Raw genomic sequence first — 25,083 nt, 5'->3', positions numbered from 1 at the left:
AAACTTCACCTACAGAATTGGAATTTACTTTTTAAAAAGATATTTTAAATTACTTTTTGTCATAAATTTACTTTTTGTTTTGGCTCTAATCTTCCTCACCCACACTCTTTTCAATTTCATATTTTAAAAATTAAAATTAACATCCTTTAAAATATGTTATTAAGTTTTTTTTTTTTTTTTTGTCATGAAATATAAGTTATAACCATTTGTTATTCCTTCCAATTCTTTTAGGTTTTATTCTATGCCAAAATAAGAGAATAACAAGTTTCCTTAAAAAAAAAAAAAAACATCAAGAGGTTTCATGCTTAGTAAAACAAAAAGAACTTGAATTTTCATTAAATCTATGAGTCCATGACACATTAATCTATTTTAGGACTTGTCTTCCTTACCCTTCTCATTTCTTCCCTAATCTATTTACACCAAGGTTTGGAAAATCGGCCGATTTATCGAATTGGGAACCGACAATGAAAACAGTTCAGCTAATAAGCATAACGGCCCGTTTCAAAAGCCACCTTTGGATGGTCAAACCGGTTAAGAACCGTCCGGTCGAACCGAACTGAGATTCGGCCGGTTTTCACATTATGAAGAAAAACGACGTCGTTTCACTCATGAAGGGAAAAAAAGATAAACACTAATTCCCCTAAGCTCAGTATTCACTACTCAGCATCTCACTCCTCCCTCAGTCCTCCCTCACTCCCTCATTCTCATTCTTCTTGGTTCTTATTCTCCTCCTCCCTCGTGTGTGTGTTTCACTCACAGCGCCGCCGCCTCTGCTTGCCACTTCTTTGTGCTGTCCGCCGCTGCCGCCTGCAACTTCCAAGCTCCTTCTGTTGCTCTCTGCTCGTCTGTAAGGTATGACAAATTGATAATTAACAATACTTGTTACTTGTTAGGTTGAATTGTTGAACCCTAGAACTACATGGTGTAAACATATGAGATTTATGATAATTCCTTCTTTTCCTTTTTCTTGCATAAATCAAAGATATAGCTGAGGTGTTAGTCACGCCAATTAAATATTTTATTTCATTCTGGGTTCCATTTCTTTTTTTCCTTTCGGCTTTGACATTTTCTTTTGGTTCCCTTCATTGTTACTATAGCACTGTAGATGTGAATAGTAGACTTGAGAGTTAACTCTCTAGAGTCTTGGTTGACAACCATGCACTACTAGTTTGGCTTATTCCTTTTTTTTTTCATTTTCTTTCTTCTTCTCTAGTTTGCTGAAAGTAATGAGTTGCCATTTCATGTTTTCTCAGTTACACAGTTTAGAGATTGATTATGTTGAGTAGTTAACAATGTCTTGGTTGCTGAATGAACTTGCAGTAGGAGAACAGTGAACAATGTACAACCATGTTGGTCTATCATATATTAGTGGGTTACTGTTACTATCATTGTGACCCTTGAGTAGGTCAATTTATTCGAAGGCTTTGTGAATTTGTATTCTCTGGAAGGCTAGTGCTATTTGATTTCACAGTTATGGAAGTAGCAAAGGCTCTTTCACACTCCAAAGCTGTCTCTTTTGGTTTCTTGATCGTGAGCAATAGCGTCTCTCTGAGACCTTTCAACAAGCATTTTCATGCTGATATACTTAATAATGACGGTCGATTTCACCGCAGACCTATACACATTGGTTCCCAATTGAATTGCTACTATGGAAAGCAATTCTCCTTGTTGAAACCAACAAGAAAAAGGGCTGATCTACTACCAACTCCTAGATGCTCAGTTGCTGGTAACTCCAGCACTGAACCTCATAAACCAATTGAAATGCACTTGAGAGGTTTCTCGGTCGAGTCAGTAAAAGCGGCTCTTTTGCAGCTGACTCCCATTGATATTGTGAAGTGGTCTGGGATATTATCCATCGTAGCTGCAGCCACAAAATGGACTGTGAATACACTCTTCAGTCCTTTCTTCTGGATGTATTTTAGTTGGTCATGGTTGTTTTGGCCGTGGTTTGTAGCTGTATTGATTGCATTTTATGGGTTACACTGCTTTGGGAAACATTTGCATGGCGAGGCAAACATGTTCGAGCAATTGGCGATTGTTACATCAGCTTTTACATGGCTCACTCTGGTTCCGCCAGGTTTCTTCAATGGCTACCTTGAAGGCTGGCCTTCCGTTTTCTTTTTTGTGTATCATTATTTCTTTTTCTTCAATGTTAGTGTTCGAAAGCGGTTATATGGAGACTATTTTACCCGGCCCCATGACCCTAAATGGGATGTGAACTTGCCGATGACGTCTCGCCTTGTGTTTAGTGCGGGAATCATGGTTGCCCATTGGCTTGCAGCATTTGAAGGGCCAGAGCTTCACCGGATACCAGGTGGGTGGAACAATCTTGGAATCTGGGCCTTAATTCTCACAACTCTACTAATGCAGTACAATGCAACATTGTATCTTGCTAAGTATTCAGAAAATGTGGTGGTGCCAACTGCTGTTGTTCAATTTGGACCGTATCGCTGGGTCCGTCATCCAATATACTCATCAACTATGCTTCTATTTGTAACAAACTTCCTTGCGCTTCGTGCACCCTTGAGTTTGCTGTTTGTTGTAGCAGTTTGTTTGTTGTATTATAGGCAGAAGGCAAAACTGGAGGAGGCTTTAATGGTTGAGACTTTTGGTGAGAGTTATACACAGTATGCTAGCAAAGTTAAGTACAAGTTTATTCCTTTTATCTATTAGTTGGTCTCTGAAATATATTTGTTAGAACTTTGAAATTTGATTGGAATGTCAGGTTTAGGCAAAAGAGTGTCTCTAGAAATCTGGAAAATTTATGCCTTAGTTTACGTTTTGATGCTCAAGTTCATTCCATTGTTGTTTTGATGGCATAGACAATTTACTATCTAATTTTCAAAATCATGCAAACAAAATCTTTTTCCATTAGGTGCAAGTGGGCTACATGAATTAAACAACGTTCTTATGTGCTTTTATAAATCATTTCCAAAGCATGCAAACATTGTTTAATTCTTTAAGGGATCTTGACCTGTGTGCCTGCATTTGTGCAAAGTATACCTTGTTATGAATTACAAATGGCAAATTCTAGTATCCCTAACTTTATTATGCCTAAGGTGACTATTTCATTGACCAGTCAGTAGCAAGATGACAACTGGTGAAGGCCATTAAATGCTTATCAGTTTTGCTGTGTTCAAATCAACGTGTTAATAAAGGTAATTATTGTAAGTGGTGAGTAAACTTTAAATTAGGTAATATTGTAACTTAACATATTTGAGATTTATGTTTAACAAAAATTCAATTATTTTATTGGCCCAAAAAGTAGAGAACCACCATTGTGCAGTGGGACACTAGGGTAAGAGGCCTGATCATGATGGGTGATAAAGGATTTCTTCCCGCAGAATAAGTGTTTTGACGTTGTCTTGGTTCTGGAATTAGCTAGATGTTTGTTCTCTCTAAATTGAACTTAGTATGTGTTTTTCGTAAAAACACGTGAGTAGTTATTTTTACCCAAGACAGCAAGGATTTTGATTGGCCTGCAGAAATGTGTGTTCTGGAGAATTTCGGCGACAAAACCATCTCCGATGGGATTGAGTGGTTGGAAAGATACAACACCAGGTGGAGTTAAGTTGTGATATTATAGCTTCTGGATAGTAGTCATATTTTCAGAAAAGATCTTTTTTATAATGATTTTTTTAAAAGATCTTTTACAAAAGTAAAAGTAATTTTATGTTTGAATATCTCGTATAAAAAGATATTTTTATTTATCAATTATATTTGGATAAAATAAGATAAAAATATTTTTCTGTTTATTTATTATGTGAAAACATCTTTTTTTTTTTAAAAAAAATCTTTTAAAAAATGTAAATTGTAGTTTCTCAAAAAAAAATATTTTTTTAATATTTTTATTTTTATTATTAAAAAATTGTCAAACACATTAAAAAATAATTTAAAATTTTTTTTTCCGATTTAATAGCATCCAAATAAGCACATCATAATTGTGGTGGTTTTGTGGTTCAATGGATTTTTGTGGTTTTTGTTTTTAGAAATTGTGAGTGGGTGTGTGAGTGTGTAACTTAGGATTGAAGTTGTCCAATCCGACAAAAAAAAAAAAAAACACTAGGTTGACTTGGGGATCTTGAGTGTGAACCAGGATCATCTTTTAACCTTTAAATTAAACATTCTTTAATTTTCATTGCCCAATTCTTTCTTACTCTCTTCAAAACTCAAGGTTAACTCTTCCTTTCATCCGGTATTTATTCCAAAAATATTATTTCTATATAAAAAAATCAGTTATTATGTATTTGTTATATAAATAAATATAATATTTAATTTATTTTAATATGTATTTATATTTTAATATATAATTTATATGAATATCTAAATAATTAAATTATATAAATTAAAATATTCAATTAGATAGGCGAAATAGAAACTATATCCTAATATATATATATTGAATCGAATGCACACAAAAATAAAATTGAAAAGAATAAATTTTATATTTTTATCAATATCATTGGAAAGATTAATCATTTTAATGCAATTAAACAATTAAAAATTAAGTGAAGTTGGATTGAATTGGATTAAATTTTAAGTTAAATAACTTATTCAAATGGTAACAAATTATTAAAAAATAGATTTTTATAAAAAAAAATGATTCTAGTAGTACGTGACTTGTATTTTTTACTCAAACCTAATCCAACAGTTAAAAATTAAACTTTTTTTTTTTACTAAAAATAAGAGGCTCAAACTTGGAACCTCTTAATTGAGTATGGAGAGACTATGCCATTTAAACTATTACTCATTGGCAGTTAAAAATCAAACTTATTTATACTTTTGTGTAAAAAATTAATTGACTTTAATTTTAATGTATTTGATACGAGTTTATATATTTTTTTAAATAATAAATTTAAAAAGTAGTTGTAACTGTTTTATCGAAAAAAAATTCAAATTCAAAGTAATTATTTTAAAATTTAATTTTTATGTATTTAAAAATTAAATCTTTATTTATATATATATAAAGAGATCCACACTATGTTGACTTAGGAATCTTCTGCTACCAGCTAGGAACAGAGTTTCAAGATTATCTCTAATCCCTCCCTTTATATTTTTTTTCTCTCAATAGAATCTTAAAAGACGCTAAACCTATTTGTTTTCAACTCAGAATCAGGTAACTTCCTTTCTCGCTGAATAATTTTCCTCTCACATTCTAACTTTTCTTCTAAAAGGTTACACTTTCGTTGTTTTCTCCTTTTGAAGAGTTTATCGCACCAACGATGGCTGTCACAGTCAAAACCATGGCTCTCGTTATTTCGTTCTTCGGTGTCGTCTCTTTCATTCTCGGTGTTATTGCCGAAAACAAGAAGGTATTCTTCTTAATTTTAAGGCAATGATATGGATTCCTATATCAAATATCATTTATATTAAAATTCAATTTTTTTAATCGCCTGGATTATGGATGATGAAATTTTGATCCATGAGTAAGGATTGAAAATTTAGGTATGCTTGTTTGAAACTGTGGTTTGATAGTTTTGTGCTAAATATCTTTAGACCAATGTATCTGGATGTAATTTGTGTCTATATGTATTAATGCATTACATTATTGAAACAGTAGGGAAGTCGAAAGATGTATATATACTTTAATATTTTAATTGTATTATAAAAAATAAATCTTATGCTTTTTTTTCCTATAAAAAATAATTATAAACCACTCATGTATGCATGGTGAAGTACTTTTCAACTTTTGACTTTCTGATTCTTCGGTTTACAACTGTTCAAACATGCTTGACTTTAGTTGGTGCTATCTGACGTGTTTCTAATGAATTGGGAATATGTTAATGTAGATTCTGCTGTGGCTGAAATTGAGAGAACCTTTTCTGTCTTCTTGATACTAAGTGGATCTTTTCTCTTCTATGATTCTGGAATATAAATTTGTTTTGGTTTCAGTAAACTGTATATTTGTTTTATTTTAATCTCTAAAATGATATAAATTAATGGTTTTAGCTCTTGAATTTGCAGAAAAATGATTATTTGATTTAGTGCTCTTGGCTGATTTAAGCTAGGCCTTTTAACCATCACTTTAAAAACTAAGTTGAATCACTTTTGGACCTCTAAATTTAAGTAATTAAAGAGTGAGCTTCTGAATTTACAAAAAAAGAGATCTAACTTGTGCTTTTGGTGATTCAAGCTAGTCCTTATGAGCATCACCCTAATGATTAACTTGAACCACTCTTTGAAATTTTATGGACTAGAACTTCAATTCCTTAATTATAGGTACTAAGTACTAACAAATGAATATTCACTAGAATTTTGTATCAGTGTTTTGCTCTTGGGTTGGGATAAACATAGATATGCCTGGGACAAGGCAATATGCTATCAGTTTTATCCATGTTGTTGACCTCATCAAGTGGGATACTGTTTTTTTGTAATTGTTGTTTTATTTATTTTATTTTGGGAATAATCTGTCTTTTATAGCCTCTAAAATTTGTTTTGTGTTTTAATTTTTTTTGTTGCAGCCTGCAGCTGGAACCCCGGTACCTGGCAAGGGTGTTGTCACCTGCAAGTTCCCAGCTGATCCAACAGTCGCATTGGGCTACCTTTCCTTTGCATTTTTCATTGTATCCAATGTGGCCGGATTCATGTCACTCTTCTATCCTTACAAGGGAAAGTCTGTTCCACAAGGTGTTCTATTTAAGAGCACTAGCTTCTTGGTATTTTTCAACATTGCAGTGTAAGTGCTGTTTCCTTATACTTTGTTTTTTCTCCGTTAGTTCCTATGATGCAATTTTCATGTGCTTACTTTCCTTTTTCTTGTTCTCCTTGATAAGATAAGGGTATGTTTGGTTGAGGGGAATGTCATAAGAAAAGAAATTTGAAGTTGAAATTTTCATGGCTACACTGTAATTTTATATATCAAACTCATTTATCATCACTCATTTATCATCCGAATTTATGGGAAAGCTTGAGTTATTCTATTTGTATGAATGAATTTATCCATCCACATTATTTCCACTTATATAAATGTTTTTAACATAAATGAGATGAACAGATTTTCTTTTTTTTTTTCTAAAAAATGTTGTGTATACATATATAGGTTCACGACTGGACTAGCTGCAGCTATGTTGTTATGGCCGACGATCACTGAACAGATGCACCTTCAGCGAAACGTACACAATGATCTCTCCTACACTTGTCCGACTGCTAAAACCGGTCTCCTTGGAGGCGGTGCATTTCTATCGCTTGATTCTTCTCTCTTTTGGCTGATTGCCCTTATGCTAGCTGGCAACGCTCGTGAAGATTTCTTGGATGAAGAAGATAAGGGAGGGGAACTCTCCTCAACTGCTTAGGTGCATGTTAATGGTGATAGAGGAAGAATTATATCTGTATATGTATGCAGATTTAGGTACTTTAATGTGACGATGCAGATTTTTCAACTTTTGTTTCCCCAAGCAGGAAATTAAAATCAGATGATAATTAGTTTAATTAATTTCTAATAATTTTAAATTTTGAATTTAAAAAAAATAAGGATTTGCAAATGGTGATTACGTGAATCTTGGTGAAAGATTTTGTGTGAGTTTAGCAAATGGATTAGAAGCATAAAAAACGCGTTATATTTTTTAATGCTGTAATTTTTAATTGAAGAATTTATTTTTTTTACCAATTTTACTATTTAATCTCATTATTAATAAGAGATAAAAAAATAATTATTAGAGTTTTTGAATTTTTTATGGTTATATTTTACAAATAAATATTTTTTTAATATTATTATTAGTACTCATTGTTAAGTTTTGATTTTTTATTAATTTTTTATTTGTTTTTTTTAATAGTATAAATATTTTTGTTTAGAATTTTTTTATGTTCATTGATGTATATTATTGTATTTTTTTAATAGAAATTTTAGTACTCATTGTTCATTTAAATTTTTTTAATTATTTTTATTAATACATAATTTTTTTTATAGAATTTTATTTTTTATTTGATTTTGTATATTTTTTATTGTGTTCTTAAATTAGTATATATTTTATTTACTATTGTTAATTTTTATAATATTAATTTCATTAGAAAAATATAATTAAATACAAAAACAGTATTAAAGAAGAGTACTAAAAAATTATAATCAAATGAGTACTAAATTTCAACACATGATTTTAAATTCTTTTCAAAAGAAATTATAGTCAGAGAGTATTAAAATAATATAATTGAATGATATAAAAATTTAAGTTTAAAATCAAGTTTGTAAAATTAATTTTATACAAACTCTATTTTGTTAGCTAGTATTTAGAAGTTTTAATCTCTTTTTTAATTATTTTTTTAATATTTAAAAGAGTAATAAGCCAATGAGTTATGATTCAAATGATATATTTTTTTTATATCTATTTAAGAGATTGCAGGTTTGAATTTTTCTATTTTTGGTAAAAAATAAAATAAAATAAAAGAGTAACAAATCCATATATATATATATATATATATATTTATATATTATAAGAAAGATAAATACTTCAAAACATTATTTATTTAAAAATTAAAAAATAACTAAAAATGAGTTAAAAAAGATAAAATGAGGTGGTATTTTTTATTTATAAATAAAATAAATATTTTATTTACTAATATGCATATTACTTTAATATATTTATGTTTCTATGTTAGAGAATAGTAGTGTTATAACAAAATTTAGTTAACAAATTAAATCACTTGAATTAGTTAATTAGTTAGAAAACTTAGCTTAGTAGTACATTATAGATCGTTAGTGATAAAGTGCTGATAATTAGCTATGAGTTAAGATTATTCTAACTTGTAAATAAAAAAAGTTGGTGAATGCTACCCAATCTCTCTAAAATAACATGTAAGTTACCCTTCATTATGTGTCATATTGTAATTGGTCCCTTATCTTAACCATAGTTGGGTTATTTTATAATTTATTATTCTTAAAATATCAAAGCTCTACGTCCGTTAATTGAAACACATTCCACTCCTCCATTCTTTGTTTATCACTTCATCACCTAGATTTGGTCCTTTCAAGCACCGTCGCGTTCGTGACAAGAAGCGTCAACCTCTCTTTCCAGTATAGCCAGCTCCTCTTTTTACCGTAGATCACTACTTACTCACATAATTAATGGTTAATTTGGTTATTAAATTTTTTTATTAAAAAAACATATCTTTATTTAATTACGTGATGGAACATATATTTATATGTAAAATATAATATAATAAAATAAATCTATTCAAAGTATTTAAAAGTATAATTAAAATCATGAACATACAAATATAATAATAAAATTTGTACTCCAAACAAATAAACATATTTTTTTTATCATACATATATTATTTAAAAATAAATATATTATTAAAATTAATAACAGAAATTTAAAATGATAAAATTTAACTTTTTTACCGTATTTTTTTATAGTATTTTTATTTTTTAATTTTTAATTTATTAGTACTTTATTATTTAATTAATAATTAAACAAATTATTTGTATGAAAAATTATTTTTTATATTATATTAGAGAAGAGACCAATATAACAGTTTAAAAAATAAATTGTATAAATATTTAAGAGATAAATATAAAATACATACCTAAGTAATGTTTAGTTTGGCTATTAAATTTTTTTATTAAAACAAATCTTTATTTAATTACACGATAAAACATATATTCATATGTAAAATATAATATAATAACTCTATTTAGAGTACTTAAAGATATAATTAAAATCGCCAATAAGTAATAGCTCAAATGGCATAGACTCCCCATACTCAACTAAGAGGTTACGGGTTCGAGTCTCCTATCATTCCAAATTTTAAAAAGCCCTAATAGCTCAAATGGCATAGTCTCCTCATACTCAATTAAGAGGTTGCGAAACATATTTTTTATCGTACATAAATTATTTTAAAAAATAATAAATTGTTAAAATTAATAACACAAGTTTAAAATGATAAAATCTAACTTTCTTACAAGTATTTTTTATAGTATTTTTATTCTTTTAATTTTTAATTTATTCATACTTTATTATTTAATTAATGATTAAATAAATTATCTTCATAATAAATTATTTTTTGTATTATCTTAAAGAAGAGACCAATATAACAGTTTAAAAAATAATGTAAAAATGATTTTTAAATAAAAAATAGATAATATTAAAATTTTTAAATACAAAAGTAAATTATATAGATAGATATTATTTAAGAGATAAATATGAAATACATGCCTAAAATAAATAAAATAGATAAAAATAATTCTCCATTTCTCAAGAGTACTCTTATTTTGTCTGTTTTATTTATTTTAGGTATGTATTTCATATTTATCTCTTAAATATTTATACAATTTATTTTTTAAACTGCTATATTGGTCTCTTCTCTAATATAATACAAAAAATAATTTTTCATTAAAATAATTTGTTTAATTATTAATTAAATAATAAAGTACTAATAAATTAAAAATTAAAAAAATAAAAATATTATAAAAAATACTGTAAAAAAGTTAAATTTTATCATTTTAAATTTCTGTTATTAATTTTAATAATATATTTATTTTTTAAATAATATATGTATGATAAAAAAATATGTTTATTTGTTTGGAGTACAAATTTTATTATTATATTTGTATGTTCATAATTTTAATTATACTTTTAAATACTTTGAATAGATTTATTTTATTATATTATATTTTACATATAAATATATGTTCCATCACGTAATTAAATAAATATATGTTTTTTTAATAAAAAATTTAATAACCAAAATTAACCATTAATTATATGGATAAGCAGTGATCCATGGCAAAAAGAGGCGCTGGCTATGTTGGAAAGGACAAGTTATGGGCGACGGAATTCAACGACGTGACTAAGGGATTATGCACCAAAGAAAGAGAGGTTGTGTGGGAGGGCAGTAGATGGCGATGATGTTAGCGCTTCTTGTCACGAACGCGACGGTGCTTGGAAGGACCGACTCTAGGTGATGAAGTGATGAAAAAAAATGGAGGAGTAGAATGTGCTTCAATTAACGGGAGTAGAGCTTTGATATTTTAAGAATAATAAATTATAAAATAATCCAACTATAGTTAAGACAATGACCAATTACAATGTGACACATAATGAAGGGTAACTTACATGTTATTTTAGAGGGATTGGATAGCAAAAAAATTTGTGTCCAATGTAAAGTAAATTCATCATTCTAATAAATCAGAATTCATCTGAGAAGCCCCAAAAAATCGCAATATTCTTTCTCACCAAATCCTCGTCAAGTTATTTTTTTTGTTACCTAAAACAAAACTTTCACAGTTTACAGGGTCATTAGTTCATTGTACATCTTGAGTAAATAGAGTAAAAAATAAGGTGAGTTCTATAGTGTCTTTGTTATGGTGTTTAAATTGTCCAACTTTTTTTTTAAAGTAAAAAATAAAATATTTAAAATAAAAAATAAATCATGTAAAATTTATTAAATATTATTTATTTACTTTTTTTTAGTAACTTAAGTATAAAGTGATAGGCACCATAGCATTCACCAAAAAATAATTACACATAGAACACTCAAGATATTAGATATGTTACATCTATATCAACGAATAAAGTCAAAAAGAAAATTCAGCCCAGTGTACCTAAAATATGTTACGATATAATTTAATTTTATTTATTTATTTTTTAAAATTAGAAAAAAGAATTTTTAAATATTATAAAAAAGAAGAGAATATATTTTACAAATAAAAAAAATAAAAGTGTTATTTCAACATCTATTAAAAAAAAAAAGTAAAATTTTCTCTTAATTTAAATCAGTTACATAATTTCTTAATTTGTTGCAAACTAATAAAAGTTTAACTAATTACAGAAGTAATCTTAGGTTCCTATTTTCAAGTAGAATTGAATTAAAATTATATCCAATTATGACATTCCAGACTCCTCTTTATGCGTACACTATATTGCATGAGATCATTCTTATTTGTTTTTTGAAATTTTTGTAGTTTATGGAACCTATGAAAAAATTTTGTGAGATCAATATACACAAATCTGCTTGGGGTCGATATTGGTCCATGCAAATTAAGCTGTCTGAGAAATAAGCTGTCTTTTTTTTATTGTCTTTCTATTTTTTAGGATGGATGTATAGTTTTTCCAACAACTGATAGCACATTTAATTTAAGAACATTAGAGATCAAAAAATTATATCCCAAAATACCTGTTATGAAAATTCTCATGCCTGCTATCACTATTATCATCACCATTTATATGCATTTTCACCGCTTGATAGAATTTTAGTGTTATTTTATTATAATTTAGGAAACAAGCAATAAGAATAAAAAATAAATCTTTAAAATAGTTGAAAACAACTCAAAACTAAGAGGATGTTTGATTTGCGTTATTATTTTTTATTTTTATTTTTAATATTTTTTGTTTTTTAGATTTATAAAAATAAAAATAAAAATAAAAGGTGAAAATAGAAAACAAGATTTTATTGTTCTCACCGTTTTTACTTTTTTTTACAAAATAAAAAAAATTACAAAAAATAAAAACAGAAAATAAAAACGCAAACCAAGAGCATTTTAATTTTTTTTCAACTCATTGTTCATATATTCCATCTTAATTCGTTAAACACTGTTTACAATACAGATTGACATCGACTTGTGAAATTATAGATTTTACTTCTACGATTTTACTTAAAAATATAATTTTTTACATCTTTGACATATAATTCTACTGTTTGACATTGATTTTTATACTTTATATTCATTCTTTAACAAATATAATCAGATGTAATTTTTTGTCAAATCACTTTAGAGAAGTTCATAGAAGAAGGACATGATAAACTAAGTATTAACATAAAATTCAACCAAATAAATATATTTTAGGAAGAATAACTTAAAATTACATGAGCAGAAGCGCATGATAAATATCAACAAATTATATTCGTGGCAAAGATTTATATACTATGTGCAAAAATGTCTGTATTATAGGTAAAAATTTTGTATTATATGTAAAATTTTTATATTGATACATTTTTAGTTATGTAAAAAAAGTTTACGTGTTATATACTATATCAATAAGTTTTTGTATTTTTCAACCAAAAATATGTGCTGAAAAAGTACAAAAAAGAAAAAATGATAACATGTGTGCATATTTTTTTGTTAAACTTGTGTTAATTTGGTTGAACTTGGCTATAAAAATATTTTAGCATCACCAATTAGAAAATAGGGTAAATCACAAAAAATGCACTCGAATTTTGTTATCGAAAAAAATGCCCTCAAATAATTTTAAAACGCGACAAAAATGTCCAACATTAAATATGTATTCTCAAAAAATACTTTAGAAATTAAATTTTGATGCGATTTTTTTTACAAGTATGATTAGAAAAATGAGATATTTTTATCCTTAAAATTTAGTAATTTTTTGCTATATATATATTTTGTGATTTTTTTGTCAACAACCAATAATACTTTTAAAAAATAAAAAAATATTGAAATTTTAATTTTTTATTCAATTTTTGTGTATATTTTTTAAATAATTATCTAAATATTTCTATAAAATTTTGAATCAAATACATAAACAGTTTGTTACATATAAAAATTATTTTTTACTTAAAAAAAAGATAATATTTTTTTAGAATATTTCTGTCAAATTTTTAAATTAATTAAAAATATTTTTATTAATAACAAAATTTAAATACATTTCTATTTGTGACAAAATTATTAAAGTGTATTTTTGATAGTTTGTCCATAAATTAAAAAATAGCAAAGGAAAAGTTCATTAGCCCACACGAGTGAAGCCCAAAGCCCAAACCAGGAATCAGAACCCTAATGGGGCGTTGGCATTGATGGTGGTGCTTTCGCTCATTTTCAGCTTCCTACAAAAACCCTACCAAAACCCCTTCTTCCTTGACTCAACAATGATTCTTCCTTCATAGCTCTTCACTGTTGCTCAGAAATAGTATTACTCATTCTTCTGAAACAGCTATTCTCATACACACATTTCTCTCTCTGAAACCAAGCAAAGGTAGCTCAGCGAAAATGCCTCTCGGAGAAAGGCAAGGTGACAAGAGCGAGTCACGCTATTGTGGCGTCGAAACGGACTTCAACGATGACATGCCACACGTCCTCGCTTTCAATCTCTCGTCCGGTGGCTTCGATTTCGTTATTGCCCCTCTGGTTCGTCTCCTAACTAACTAACTAACTGTAACTAACTCCAACTAACTTAGTTTTAGGGTGCATTTTTGAATTGGTTAGGTTTTTACGGTGGCCAATTAGCCACTCACACTGTGCAACTTTTAGTTGCGCGCATTTTCTGTGTGTGATTGGTCAGTAAGCTCACCTATAGTGAAATATTGTTCAGTGGGGCCTTTTACGATGAAACATTGCTTGTTCTATTGGAAGCTTCTGGAGTTTCATTGAATGGGTTTCTTGAGCTACATTTTACCAATACGATTTTATAAACGCGAAGAAATGGTTGGCGTGGTTGAAAAATTTGTTGCCAAACTTAGTTGATTAAGAATCTTAGCTGATATTGTAATTGAAAGCTGATTAAGCAATGGTTTCATGAAACTATGTTCAGTTCATTGATTTCCTAGTTATATGAGTTACTCGAAGAAAACGATTAGTGTCTTAAGCTTTTCGAAGACTAGTAGTGGACTTGCATTGTGTTGGATGTGTTTCCTACGGTAGCCAATTAGCCAGTTATATAGCGGCTTGATGCTGCCATTTCATATGTGACTGGTCAGTATGCTTACCAAAAGAAACTTTGTCTAATGGTTTATTTTGGAAGCCGTTTCAACTTGGTTTCGCTTGAAGAGCTTGTTAGACTACATTAGAGACACATAATATTTAAGTATGTAATAAAGCTCTCTGATGAAATCCTTCCCTTCCATTGAAGCTTCATTTGTTTGTTTTTATCTGCTAAATTGATATTTATCTTGCAAATGACAAATGGAGTCTGTAAAGTCTAATTTTTAATTGATGGATTTTTATTATATAATTTGTGTTCTGGTGCTGACACATCTAGTTTCTTAGTGTGCTTTGGACTTATATGATTTTAATGGTGCAATTCAGATGGATCCTGCTTATCGGCCAAGTTTAGTTCAAAAGGGTAGTGCAGGGTCTGGTGTTCTACCATTTGCTGGGTCAGACCTGGTCATGAGTCCATCCCAGTGGAGCAGTCATGTTGTTGGTATGAGTTCTATTTATTCTTACAGGCATTCCTTATCCTTACAAGTGGTTTGGAAAGCTGTTTGAATTGGTCTGTGGTGTTTAAAATCTGATTGGATTATGGCTTATATTTCTTTTAATTTTTAGACTGGTACAACTCACACTTATTAATATTTTATGATATAATTTTTAGTAATGTTTGTTGCAATTATTAGGTTTTTGTGTGTGTTATTCTATATTAAATATTATTTTATGCATAGTAAATAAGCTATTTATATATTTATTTTGGTAATGAAGCTTCTAAACTGTTGGATTCACGACTCATGAAGCTTCTCAATATGTAATTGCAAATTTTCAGGAAAAATTAGCTCGTGGATAGATTTGGATTCAGAAGATGAAACCATTAGGATGGATTCTGAGACCACTCTCAAGCAAGAAATAGCTTGGGCTTCTCATCTCTCTTTACAAGTATGCTTTGGTGCATCCGTATTGCAAGAAATTTGAAATTTGTGTGTAATTGTGTTCCTTGATGTTGAATCAATTCAAAACTTATTATTATGCTTGAATTATTAAAATTAAATATTCATTTCTCTTTTCAACATATTTATTGGACACTGGATTTAGTATACTATAAATCAGACTGGCCAGTTATTTATTATATATTTTTATTTAGATATTATGGTGAAGTACCCTATACTGGGACTGTTAACTTTGGCACTTCTCCTGGTGTGCTTAAAACAACAAAGAAGTTACCTTGTATGTGTAGCAGGGGATTCTATCTGATTTTAATTTTAGTTTTGAAGTTATCTGCATCTCATGATGTTTTGTCACACTTAGGCTTCTAGTTGCCAAAAAATGATTTATTATTTATTATTATTTTTTTAATGTTGTGCAGGCTTGCTTACTTCCAGCCCCAAAGGGAACATCTTGTGGCAATTATGCTAGGTGTGTAAATCAAATTTTACAGGGCCTAAGCAATATGCAGGTGCTATTCTAAGTTCAAGCTCTATGTCCAATTCATTAGCCTTACTCTTCTTTATGTTAATTTTTTACCATTCTCACATTTTTTTCAGTTCTTTCTTTTTTGTAATACAGTTGTGGCTTAGGATTCCGTTGGTGAAGCCTGACGATGACTCTGCCGATGGAAAGAATGATACTTTGGTGAGTAATATGATTAAATGATGCTGTGAAGGTCTCATGTTCATCAATGTGTGGCTGGGTTTGAAGTCATATATTGTACCATGTACTCCTTTTGTTTCAATGTGCATATAAGCTTTACGTAGTGATGATATTTATTATGGCAAATTTAATTTTAGGGCCCGATAATCTTGATTTTCTTTAGGTTGACTCCTGGGAGACCTGGAATTCATTTCGTCTACTATGTGAGCATCATAGTCTATTGTCAGTTGCACTGGATATTCTGTGAGTATTCTAAACTGCATTCCTTTGATTCATTATATTTTTTACTTTAGAATTGCACTTATGCATTATTTATATGCTGAATGTATGATTGTTCTTGTTCATCAGAGGTACTCTGCCTTCAGCAAATTCACTGGGACGTTGGTTTGGGGAGTCTGTTAGAGCTGCTATAATAAATACTGAGGTAGGGACATTTTCTGGCTTTTAACGGATAATTCAAGCATCAAGTTTGGTTTTGCTCATTCTTGTCTAAATGCATAATGGATTTACCTGTTTTTTCAGGCCTTTTTAACTAATGCCCGTGGTTATCCCTGTCTCTCAAAACGCCATCAGAGATTAGTTACTGGTTTTTTTAACCATTCTATACAGGTAAACCATTCAAATCTGAATATTGGTTTTCGATAAATATGAATTAACTGGAAATTAAGTCTTAGAACCTGTATTGCTGCTCAGTTGATCACATGTTCACAATTTCGTAAATTTGAATATTAGTTTCCTTTTAAATATACCGATTTTGTACATCTGTCTAGATCATCATATCTGGAAAATCAGTTCACCCACAAGCAAATGTAGCTGCAGATGCTTCTCAGAATCATTCTGATGAAGGTAAGTTCCTTTATTTTTTATGCACATGCTATTTTTCAAGATATAATTGCATTTTACTTTTCCTGTTAATAAAATTTGTAGATGTTTAACTACTTATATTGCTTCTGAGCAGCTTTTCTCTCTTGTTCTTTTAATTGACTTTTCCGACTGTTAGTTTAGCAGTTAGGCTTCAAGAGAGCTATCATTTATATATGTTGTACTCTTACATCCCTTGTCTTCCTGTTTCTGTGTGTGCTTCTAATGCTTGTATGTATATAAAGGAAAAGTTGTAATCTTGTGCTGTGCTGTTTTCACAACTTTTGTATCCCTGGTTTTTGGCCTGAAGTTTACCTTTTGAGATTTATACTCATTTTTTTGTGGGGTTGAACTACAGGTTTGCAAAGACATGCCTTGCGGCCATATCTAGACTATGTTGGATATCTGTACCAAAAGATGGACCCCCTGCCTGAGCAAGAACGTTTTGAGGTATCTACTTTTACATGTTTTGAAGGGATAGGCATTGCATTATATGCTATTATCTTTCGCTTGACCCTCTCAGCATCTTATGCCAGCTTGGTTACAGGGATTTTTTACAGTCACCTTTGCAAGTAAGTATTATTCATGCTATTTCTTGCTGCTCAATTATTTTACTAAGTTTCTTATTATTGCTGCAAGGTTCCTCCGCACCTTCTCTGATAATGGATTTAATTTTTTTTAACCAATTTTTTTGCAGCCTCTGATGGATAATTTAGAGGCTCAGACCTATGAGACTTTTGAGAAAGACGCAATGAAATACATCCAGGTATGGAAATGGAAAATGTTTTCAACTTAGTGCATCCATTTAAATATATTTTTCCTGCAATGTTCCTGGTTGGATCACGATATTGGGCTTTTTCCCAAACTTTGAAGGCTTTACTATAACGTGACATTGTGTTCAAGATCTGAATCTTAGGTTGTGACGCATAGCTGCAGCTGTGTTTGTCTTTTAGGGGCATAGTTGTATTCTGACCATTACCTTTTCTACAGTATCAAAGAGCTGTATCTAAAGCTTTGCTGGACAGGGTTCCCGATGAAGAGGCATTTACAAAAACTACAGTAAGATTTAGTTCAATGTTTTATTCATGACGATGTCTTTATCTTCAATTGCTATCTCTTGGCCATTATAAACATGAAGTTGTTTTGCTGCTGTGACTAGGTATTGATGGTTGTTGGTGCGGGGCGAGGGCCTCTTGTGCGTGCATCGTTACAGGTGTAATTTTGTACCCTAATTGATTTATGTTTGGTTCGCTATTCACTACATTTGGTTTTTGTTAAATGCAAATGTGGGTGTATTTCTTATTCTTTCAATTGATTCTTTGCATTCTTGTGTAGGCTGCTGAGGAAACTGGGCGGAAGCTAAAAGTTTTTGCTGTCGAAAAGAATCCAAATGCAGTTGTCACTCTCCATGTTAGTTTTTGATCTTACATATTTATCCTTGCACAGTTCTAGGCCATTATGATGTTATTTGTATATTACAAGAAGTATCAAAATTTTTAAATACATTGGTTTATCTGAATTTTGATGGCAGTATTGCCATTACGATGTGATGTTACATGCATCATGTTAATTTTGTATTTTGTATGCAGTTAACAATTTTTACATTCTTTAATCTTGTGCTAAAAGTTTCTTTGTGGTGGACTTTGTTTTGTTCTAATTAACTTTTATATATATATATATATATATATATAATGAGTTTTGTTCATGTGCCTTTGCCGTTTAGTTAAAACATTTGGTTAGGGTTTGATCACTGTTCTCCTTGAAATGGCCTCTTTTGGCTGATAGATCGTAACATGTTATAAACACTCAACAACAGCAGTAACTGCTAATCCCTTTACTACACTATTACTGACATGTTTAAATTGCTTTTGACAATAGAATATCTTGTTCTCGTATCTTCTATTTTATTTTTTAATTTTTGAAGTTCCCGTCTTCTTTTTCAGTGCTCAAATGCATAGACTTCCTTTCTTCTGCTCCTTGTATTTTCCATTTTTATGAAAAGAAAAGAAAGAATATTGCATAATATTCCAATCTCTACTACTGTCTTATGAATGTTACATTTTTCTTACTATTATCTCAGACATGACACATTTGTTGGAACAGGCGTTAGTTAAGTTAGAGGGCTGGGAGGATTCTGTTACCATAGTTTCAAGTGACATGCGCCACTGGAATGCCCCTGAAAAAGCAGATATATTGGTAAATTTCTTTGCTCACTTCGTCAATTCCTTTTGTTTGCAATCTAGTGCCTGACCGCTTTTGTGCTGAATCTAGGTTAGTGAATTGCTAGGTTCTTTTGGTGACAATGAACTCTCACCTGAGTGCCTTGATGGAGCTCAGCGCTTCCTGAAGGAAGATGGCATATCAATACCATCTTCGTAAGTAAATTCCTTCATATGTTTTGTGTAGACATATCTGTTCCATTTTTCTTTTGGGGTTATTTAATTTTGAAGTGAAGTATTCTTTGTTCCCAGCAGCTAGTGTGTATGAGCTAAAGATGCTGCATATTAATTGGTTGGTCTTTTGCTGGTCACATAGTTTAAGAATTCTTTATCTATCTTGCACAGTGGTTCCTCTGACAGTTGCTTTCTTGCCTAACAATGACTGTTGCAGCACCCTGGGATTTTTCTTGGAACATTTCACCACCATGAATTTATTTAAGTTTACAAATTTGCAACAAATTTTCTTCATCTCATTCTCATCAACATTAGGTAGACAGCATTGAGGACTTAAATTTTTAGTTGAAAATATCCACTGAGATTCACTTGTGTGAATTGATTAACGAAATTGAGTGCTTCCAGTGATTCATTAATGGTTGAGAATTTTTTGTATTTTAAACTTATTTATTTATTATTATTTTTTAACCAATCATTGTTAACTGCTACTGCCTTCAGGTACACAAGTTTCCTACAACCAGTGACAGCCTCAAAGTTACATAATGATGTATGCATACTTTTGCTAAAAGAAATTATTCATATCTTCATATAGATTTTGTATGTTGAGTTTATGTTTGTGGTTGTATTTCAGATTAAGGCACATAAAGACCTTGTACATTTTGAGACTGCTTATGTTGTGAAAATACACAATGTAGCAAGACTCGCACCAACTCAACCAGTGAGTATCTTTTCTCGCAGTTAGTTTATCAATTTATTTATTAATAATTGCCTGTCTCATGAATTTATCATTAATAAGTTCTACTCATTTTGTTGATTTCGATTTAATCTGTGCAGGTTTTTACCTTCACTCATCCAAAACTCTCTGATAAAGAAAGCAATCAGCGCTATAAAAAGCTGCAGTTTGTGATACCTAATGACACTGGGTCAGCAATGGTACATGGTATGTGGTGTGTATTCATTATCAGAGTGAATGAGTTTTGTAGTAAATCATTTATCCAGATTTGATTTTTCTTTCAAAATATTTAGTAAACTTGTGAGTCTTTCCTATTTCAAATTTCGTAAATAAAAGAATAGTAATGACATCATTGTTCAGCAACAATTATGGACACTAATATTTTGTTCATCTTCATGATAGGATTTGCTGGATATTTTGATGCTACTCTTTACAAGGATGTGCATCTTGGAATTGAACCTTCAACGGCAACTCCAAACATGTTCAGTTGGTATTGATGTTTATTTCCTGTGTATTCTATTTTTCAAACAAGTTTGGAGTAGCTTTAAAGGAAAGTTTATGAGGTGTATTTTTATTTTCTGTATTCAGAATTTTATGGAGAAAAAAGAGAAAGCATGAGGTGAAAACAAAACAAGATTTTATTGTTTTTACTGTTTATCACAAAATTCTGAAAATAGAAAATACTGAAAATAAAAATAGAAATAAAAACACAAACCAAACACATCTTAAGAATGTGAAAAATCTTTTCCTTTTGTTTAAGCCAATTTCTCATGTTTGAGTCTTGTTTGATTTTATACACAGGTTTGCAATATTTTTCCCACTAAGGACCCCTATTTGTTTGAGTCCGGGTTCAAACCTTGATGTACATTTTTGGCGTTGTTGTGGTCCAACGAAGGTGGATTCTTTATTATTTTGTTACTTCATCTTTTATTTTCAGTTTTCACCCTAATATCTCCATTTCCATTTTTTTTTTCTGTATTATTCTGACCTTGGTGCCCTTATTGAATGCGACAGGTTTGGTACGAGTGGAGTGTTACATCCCCAACTAGTTCTCCAATTCACAACACTAATGGACGCTCATATTGGGTTGGCCTTTAGGGGCTTTAACCTAACCTGAATATATACATGCTTTTGTAGGTGATTTGATATTTCAAGATCTTAACTTCAATCACAATACAAACTGTTTTTCGTTGGATCTTAGTGGATCCGTCCATTTTCATACATATTAGGAAATTGTGTTGTACAAACAGATGTCGAGTTTACTGGGAAAAAAATATAGAGATTATTCTCCTTAATGCATGCATCAAATGTAATCAGTTTATAGCATTCATATAATAGCCACATGTTCTTGTTCTGTGGGGTGTTTAGGACTGATAAAATCTGCAAAGAGAAATCGTAGTCTATAAAAAACAATGAGAAATGCTATAGGAAATTTATTGTTTTTGTTCATTATTTTTAACTATCAGTTTAATATTTCTAGTCTAATAATTTAATAATATATTTTAGTCAATATTTTTAAACGTTAATTGTTAAATACTGGTAAAAAAATAATAAATTTTATTAGTTCTCTAGCATTCTTTCAAAACAATCTACATTTGTGTAAATTATTATTTCTATCACAATATTCAAGAAAATGTAAGATGAATTTATTTATGACTGAACACAATGAGTTTTGTATTTTCAAAAGTTGGTTTCTGCATCAAGATATTAATTTTCTTTATAGGTAAATGTGATATATAACATTAATTTAAATTAAATTATTATGAAATAAAAATAGCATTATATAATAAAATATTAATTAAAACATAAAATGTAATATTTTATTATTAAATATTAGTTATAAAATATGATTTTGAGTCGGATCAAATTTATCTAAGGCATGACCCAAATCTGACCAAAAACGACACTGTATATAAAAGTCAAAATGAAATTATTTTAATATGCTTCGGGTGGGAATTAGGGTCAGCTCAGGACTCGCACTACCTAGTAGAGTGGTGGAATGAGTGAAAATATTTTGAGTGGGATTATAAAGAGTTGGGTTAAAGGGTAATGAAGTGTTCGAGACTCAACACGACTTGAAAATCAGATTGAACCTGAGCATATTTAACTGGATTCATATTTTTTTTTAAATTTTTACTCAACGCCATATTTGGTTTGAGTTCGGATAGACCTGACCCGACCTGAGGACATTTCACGAGAATATTTTAGATGTTCGCAGAGCAAATAATTTTTACTCTATTCCATTTATATTGGGACATATTAGCAATGTTGGGAAGAGAGAGAAGCTACAATTAAAATATATATTTTATAATAAAATTAATAATGAAATGTTATGATTTATGTTTTAATTAATATTTTTATATTATTTATTTATTTATTTCATTTAGGTTTTTATATTAACTAGTTAGTATATATACATGTGTGATAGATACAAATTTTTTATTTTTTGTGTTTATGTTTAAATGTTTTAAAATAAAATAAAATGTTTAAATATTTTATACACAATGTTATATTTCTTGTCATAATGTATATTGAAAAGTATATTCTAAAATTATGAAAATTTAATTTATAATTTTGTTTTTGAACATGATTAAATATCAACTTTTTTACGGTTTTGTTAGAGAATCAATTTTTATAAAGCAACAATCAACGAACAAAATAATAAACAAGTAAGGATTAAGAGTTTGAATTGATTTAGAGGAAGAGAAAGAAAGATTTAAAGAAAAAAATATTGACTAATTGTTGATTGATAAAAAAAATTGGTTCTAATCTTTTTTCCTTGTTGTATATAGTTTCTTAAATAATTAATCAAATATTCATTATCTTTCACTCAATTATACACTTCAAGTGTTACAATATTTATGTCATAAAAAAGTTTTTTAACCAAAATAGTTTTTTATAAACAAGATCATTCAAGTGTTAAAATAAACAAGTACTGCATAATTTTAAAATAAAGAATATTAATAGCTAGATAGATAATATATTTTTATTTCAACTAATTTTTGAAGAAATCTCACTGCTAATTTTATTTATATTTGAAAAATTAAGCTTAAATTTTTAGAATTTAATTTATTGGTTATGGCACAAAACTTATTACTGTTTATAATTTTTTATATTGAATTGAGTTATTTATTTAATTTATTTTTATTTCGATACTAGATCAAATTTAATAACATAATTATTATTATATGTTAAGTTTAATAAAATAAATTTTTTAATTTCAAACTCAAAAAAATAATTTATATTTTAGTGTGGAACAAACAAAATATAACAAGAGAAACAAATATATACATCTATTCTCTACGTAGGTGGGGCCCCTAACACCAATGTTTTGGGATAGTTATAGAATTATTATCATATCATCACAATAGCAAGTTATTATTGTTACATGAGATGTAATAATCAAAGAGACAAGACCAGGGAAAATGATAGCTTGTGTGCTGTTCTCTATTCGGCAGAACATTACCTAAAATCTCAGCTGGCAAAACTATCTCCTGTTACACACTTTACACCTATTTTACAAATAAACAAATGAATAAAATAAAACAATAAATAAAAAGGAGCCGCCTAATTATCATGCCCATGGTGTTATGTTTATTGTTTTTTGTCAGGACAATTATGATCAATATATTATATCACTCTACATTTCCACTATTAGTATTTTTTGGATAATTTTATTTGTCTAATACATTAACAAATGTTATTTTACTTGAAAAAAAATAATAATATTATTGTTGATAATGATAATTAGGGATGGCAAAATTGATAATGAAACCCCTCATTCAAATGAAGATCACAATAAACAAGTAATAACTTGGACAATAACTGGGAACAACCATTATAAAACATAATATAACTTCAATTTGCACTAGAACTTGATTTTGCTACCGACAATAGGGTTACTGAAGGAAAGAAGTATCTAATTTCATATAAACTTCCATGGAGCCAAACAATCAAATTTATGGATAAATATTAAAAAAGAGTAAAGTGATAAAAAAATTTGTGAGAATTTATATTTTGGATAGTTTAATTTCTAAAGAAAAAAATATCAATAAAATTCTCTAAGATAGTAAATATATGGATATACTATTTTTAAATTAATCTCTATAATTAAGATAGAAAGTCTTAATTTAAACTAACTTATTCATGTTTATTATCGTAAAAGACTTATATTAGTATTTTGTTTTAAAAACTAATATGTTCGAAATGTAAATTCTTAAGAAATTTATTTATTATTTTACTCATTAAAAAAAAGGGCAATCGTGCATGTTAAAAATTGTTCCTTTAATTACTATTATTATTATTATTATTATTATTATTATTATTATTATTATTATTATTCACGTGATCCTTTAACTAACAGGTCGATATCTTTGTCAAACCAAAAAAATTGTTAATAACGCTTTGTTTTTATTTGGAAGTCTGAAGAAGTGCACTAATGCCATTAAATAATATAACAAGCAGACCAAAACAAATCTTGTGTAGTAGTAGAGATATTGCAAAGAAAAATATTAAAGATTTTCTTATGATTACTGAAAACTTTTTAGTATAAATAATGTTTGGAATCAATTAAAATTTGATAAAGAGAAATATGTCTGTCAAAAGTGTTGGGGTAGACTTAATAGTTTTTTAAAGAAAATAAAGCATTAAATAATTTTTTGTAATTTTGTTTCTGATAAACTTATATATAGGTTCTTAAAAAGAATATTGATACGTAGCGTAAAACCTCGGTCAACAGAGTATATTTTGGCAAGCAGAATCAAATAGTAACAAACCTGCCAAATCCAGGAGAGTTATGCAAAGCTCAGAATCCCAACTGACAAAGCTAATGTTATCAACAAGGATAACCT

At 29.1% G+C, this 25,083-nt stretch overlaps 3 protein-coding genes across 3 annotated transcripts; all 3 read left to right on the top strand.

Annotated features, from left to right (window-relative positions):
• The first annotated feature begins 647 nt into the window (after positions 1–647).
• Positions 648–2,871, top strand: LOC107613997 (uncharacterized). The gene is made up of 2 exons (XM_016316207.3): positions 648–852; positions 1,321–2,871. The coding sequence occupies exon 2, from the start codon at positions 1,474–1,476 to the stop codon at positions 2,671–2,673; it is 1,200 nt and encodes a 399-aa protein (XP_016171693.1). The 5' UTR covers positions 648–852; positions 1,321–1,473; the 3' UTR covers positions 2,674–2,871.
• A 307-nt stretch (positions 2,872–3,178) lies between these two features.
• Positions 3,179–7,481, top strand: LOC107611821 (keratin-associated protein (DUF1218)). Its single transcript, XM_021109947.2, has 5 exons — positions 3,179–3,561; positions 5,072–5,116; positions 5,206–5,312; positions 6,462–6,676; positions 7,040–7,481. The coding sequence occupies exons 3-5, from the start codon at positions 5,223–5,225 to the stop codon at positions 7,290–7,292; spliced, it is 558 nt and encodes a 185-aa protein (XP_020965606.1). The 5' UTR covers positions 3,179–3,561; positions 5,072–5,116; positions 5,206–5,222; the 3' UTR covers positions 7,293–7,481.
• A 6,194-nt stretch (positions 7,482–13,675) lies between these two features.
• Positions 13,676–21,542, top strand: SKB1 (SHK1 binding protein 1). Its single transcript, XM_088496189.1, has 23 exons — positions 13,676–14,074; positions 14,972–15,089; positions 15,426–15,535; positions 15,963–16,052; positions 16,163–16,228; positions 16,410–16,489; positions 16,595–16,670; positions 16,769–16,855; positions 17,017–17,092; positions 17,466–17,557; positions 17,644–17,679; positions 17,805–17,873; positions 18,098–18,166; positions 18,267–18,320; positions 18,443–18,517; positions 19,211–19,303; positions 19,379–19,482; positions 19,999–20,047; positions 20,132–20,218; positions 20,335–20,440; positions 20,636–20,723; positions 21,035–21,128; positions 21,248–21,542. The coding sequence occupies exons 1-23, from the start codon at positions 13,937–13,939 to the stop codon at positions 21,329–21,331; spliced, it is 1,941 nt and encodes a 646-aa protein (XP_088352315.1). The 5' UTR covers positions 13,676–13,936; the 3' UTR covers positions 21,332–21,542.
• The last annotated feature ends 3,541 nt before the right edge of the window (positions 21,543–25,083 follow it).

This window comes from Arachis ipaensis, chromosome B8, assembly GCF_059453495.1.
Source record: "Arachis ipaensis isolate K30076 ecotype BB chromosome B8, ASM5945349v1, whole genome shotgun sequence".
Taxonomy (NCBI): Eukaryota; Viridiplantae; Streptophyta; class Magnoliopsida; order Fabales; family Fabaceae; genus Arachis; species Arachis ipaensis.
Note: the sequence above shows the minus strand (reverse complement) of the source record. Positions and strands in the feature narration are given on the sequence as shown.

Bases quoted from the DNA above. Each gene is read 5' to 3' on its own strand.
- SKB1 (XM_088496189.1), top strand. From the start codon at position 13,937: ATGCCTCTCGGAGAAAGGCAAGGTGACAAGAGCGAGTCACGCTATTGT. The intron at 20,048-20,131 runs GTATGCATACTT...GTTGTATTTCAG, and splicing joins CCTCAAAGTTACATAATGAT to ATTAAGGCACATAAAGACCT. The intron at 21,129-21,247 runs GTGGATTCTTTA...TGAATGCGACAG, and splicing joins GTTGTTGTGGTCCAACGAAG to GTTTGGTACGAGTGGAGTGT.
- LOC107613997 (XM_016316207.3), top strand. From the start codon at position 1,474: ATGGAAGTAGCAAAGGCTCTTTCACACTCCAAAGCTGTCTCTTTTGGT.
- LOC107611821 (XM_021109947.2), top strand. From the start codon at position 5,223: ATGGCTGTCACAGTCAAAACCATGGCTCTCGTTATTTCGTTCTTCGGT. The intron at 5,313-6,461 runs GTATTCTTCTTA...TTTTTGTTGCAG, and splicing joins TTATTGCCGAAAACAAGAAG to CCTGCAGCTGGAACCCCGGT. The intron at 6,677-7,039 runs GTAAGTGCTGTT...ATACATATATAG, and splicing joins GTATTTTTCAACATTGCAGT to GTTCACGACTGGACTAGCTG.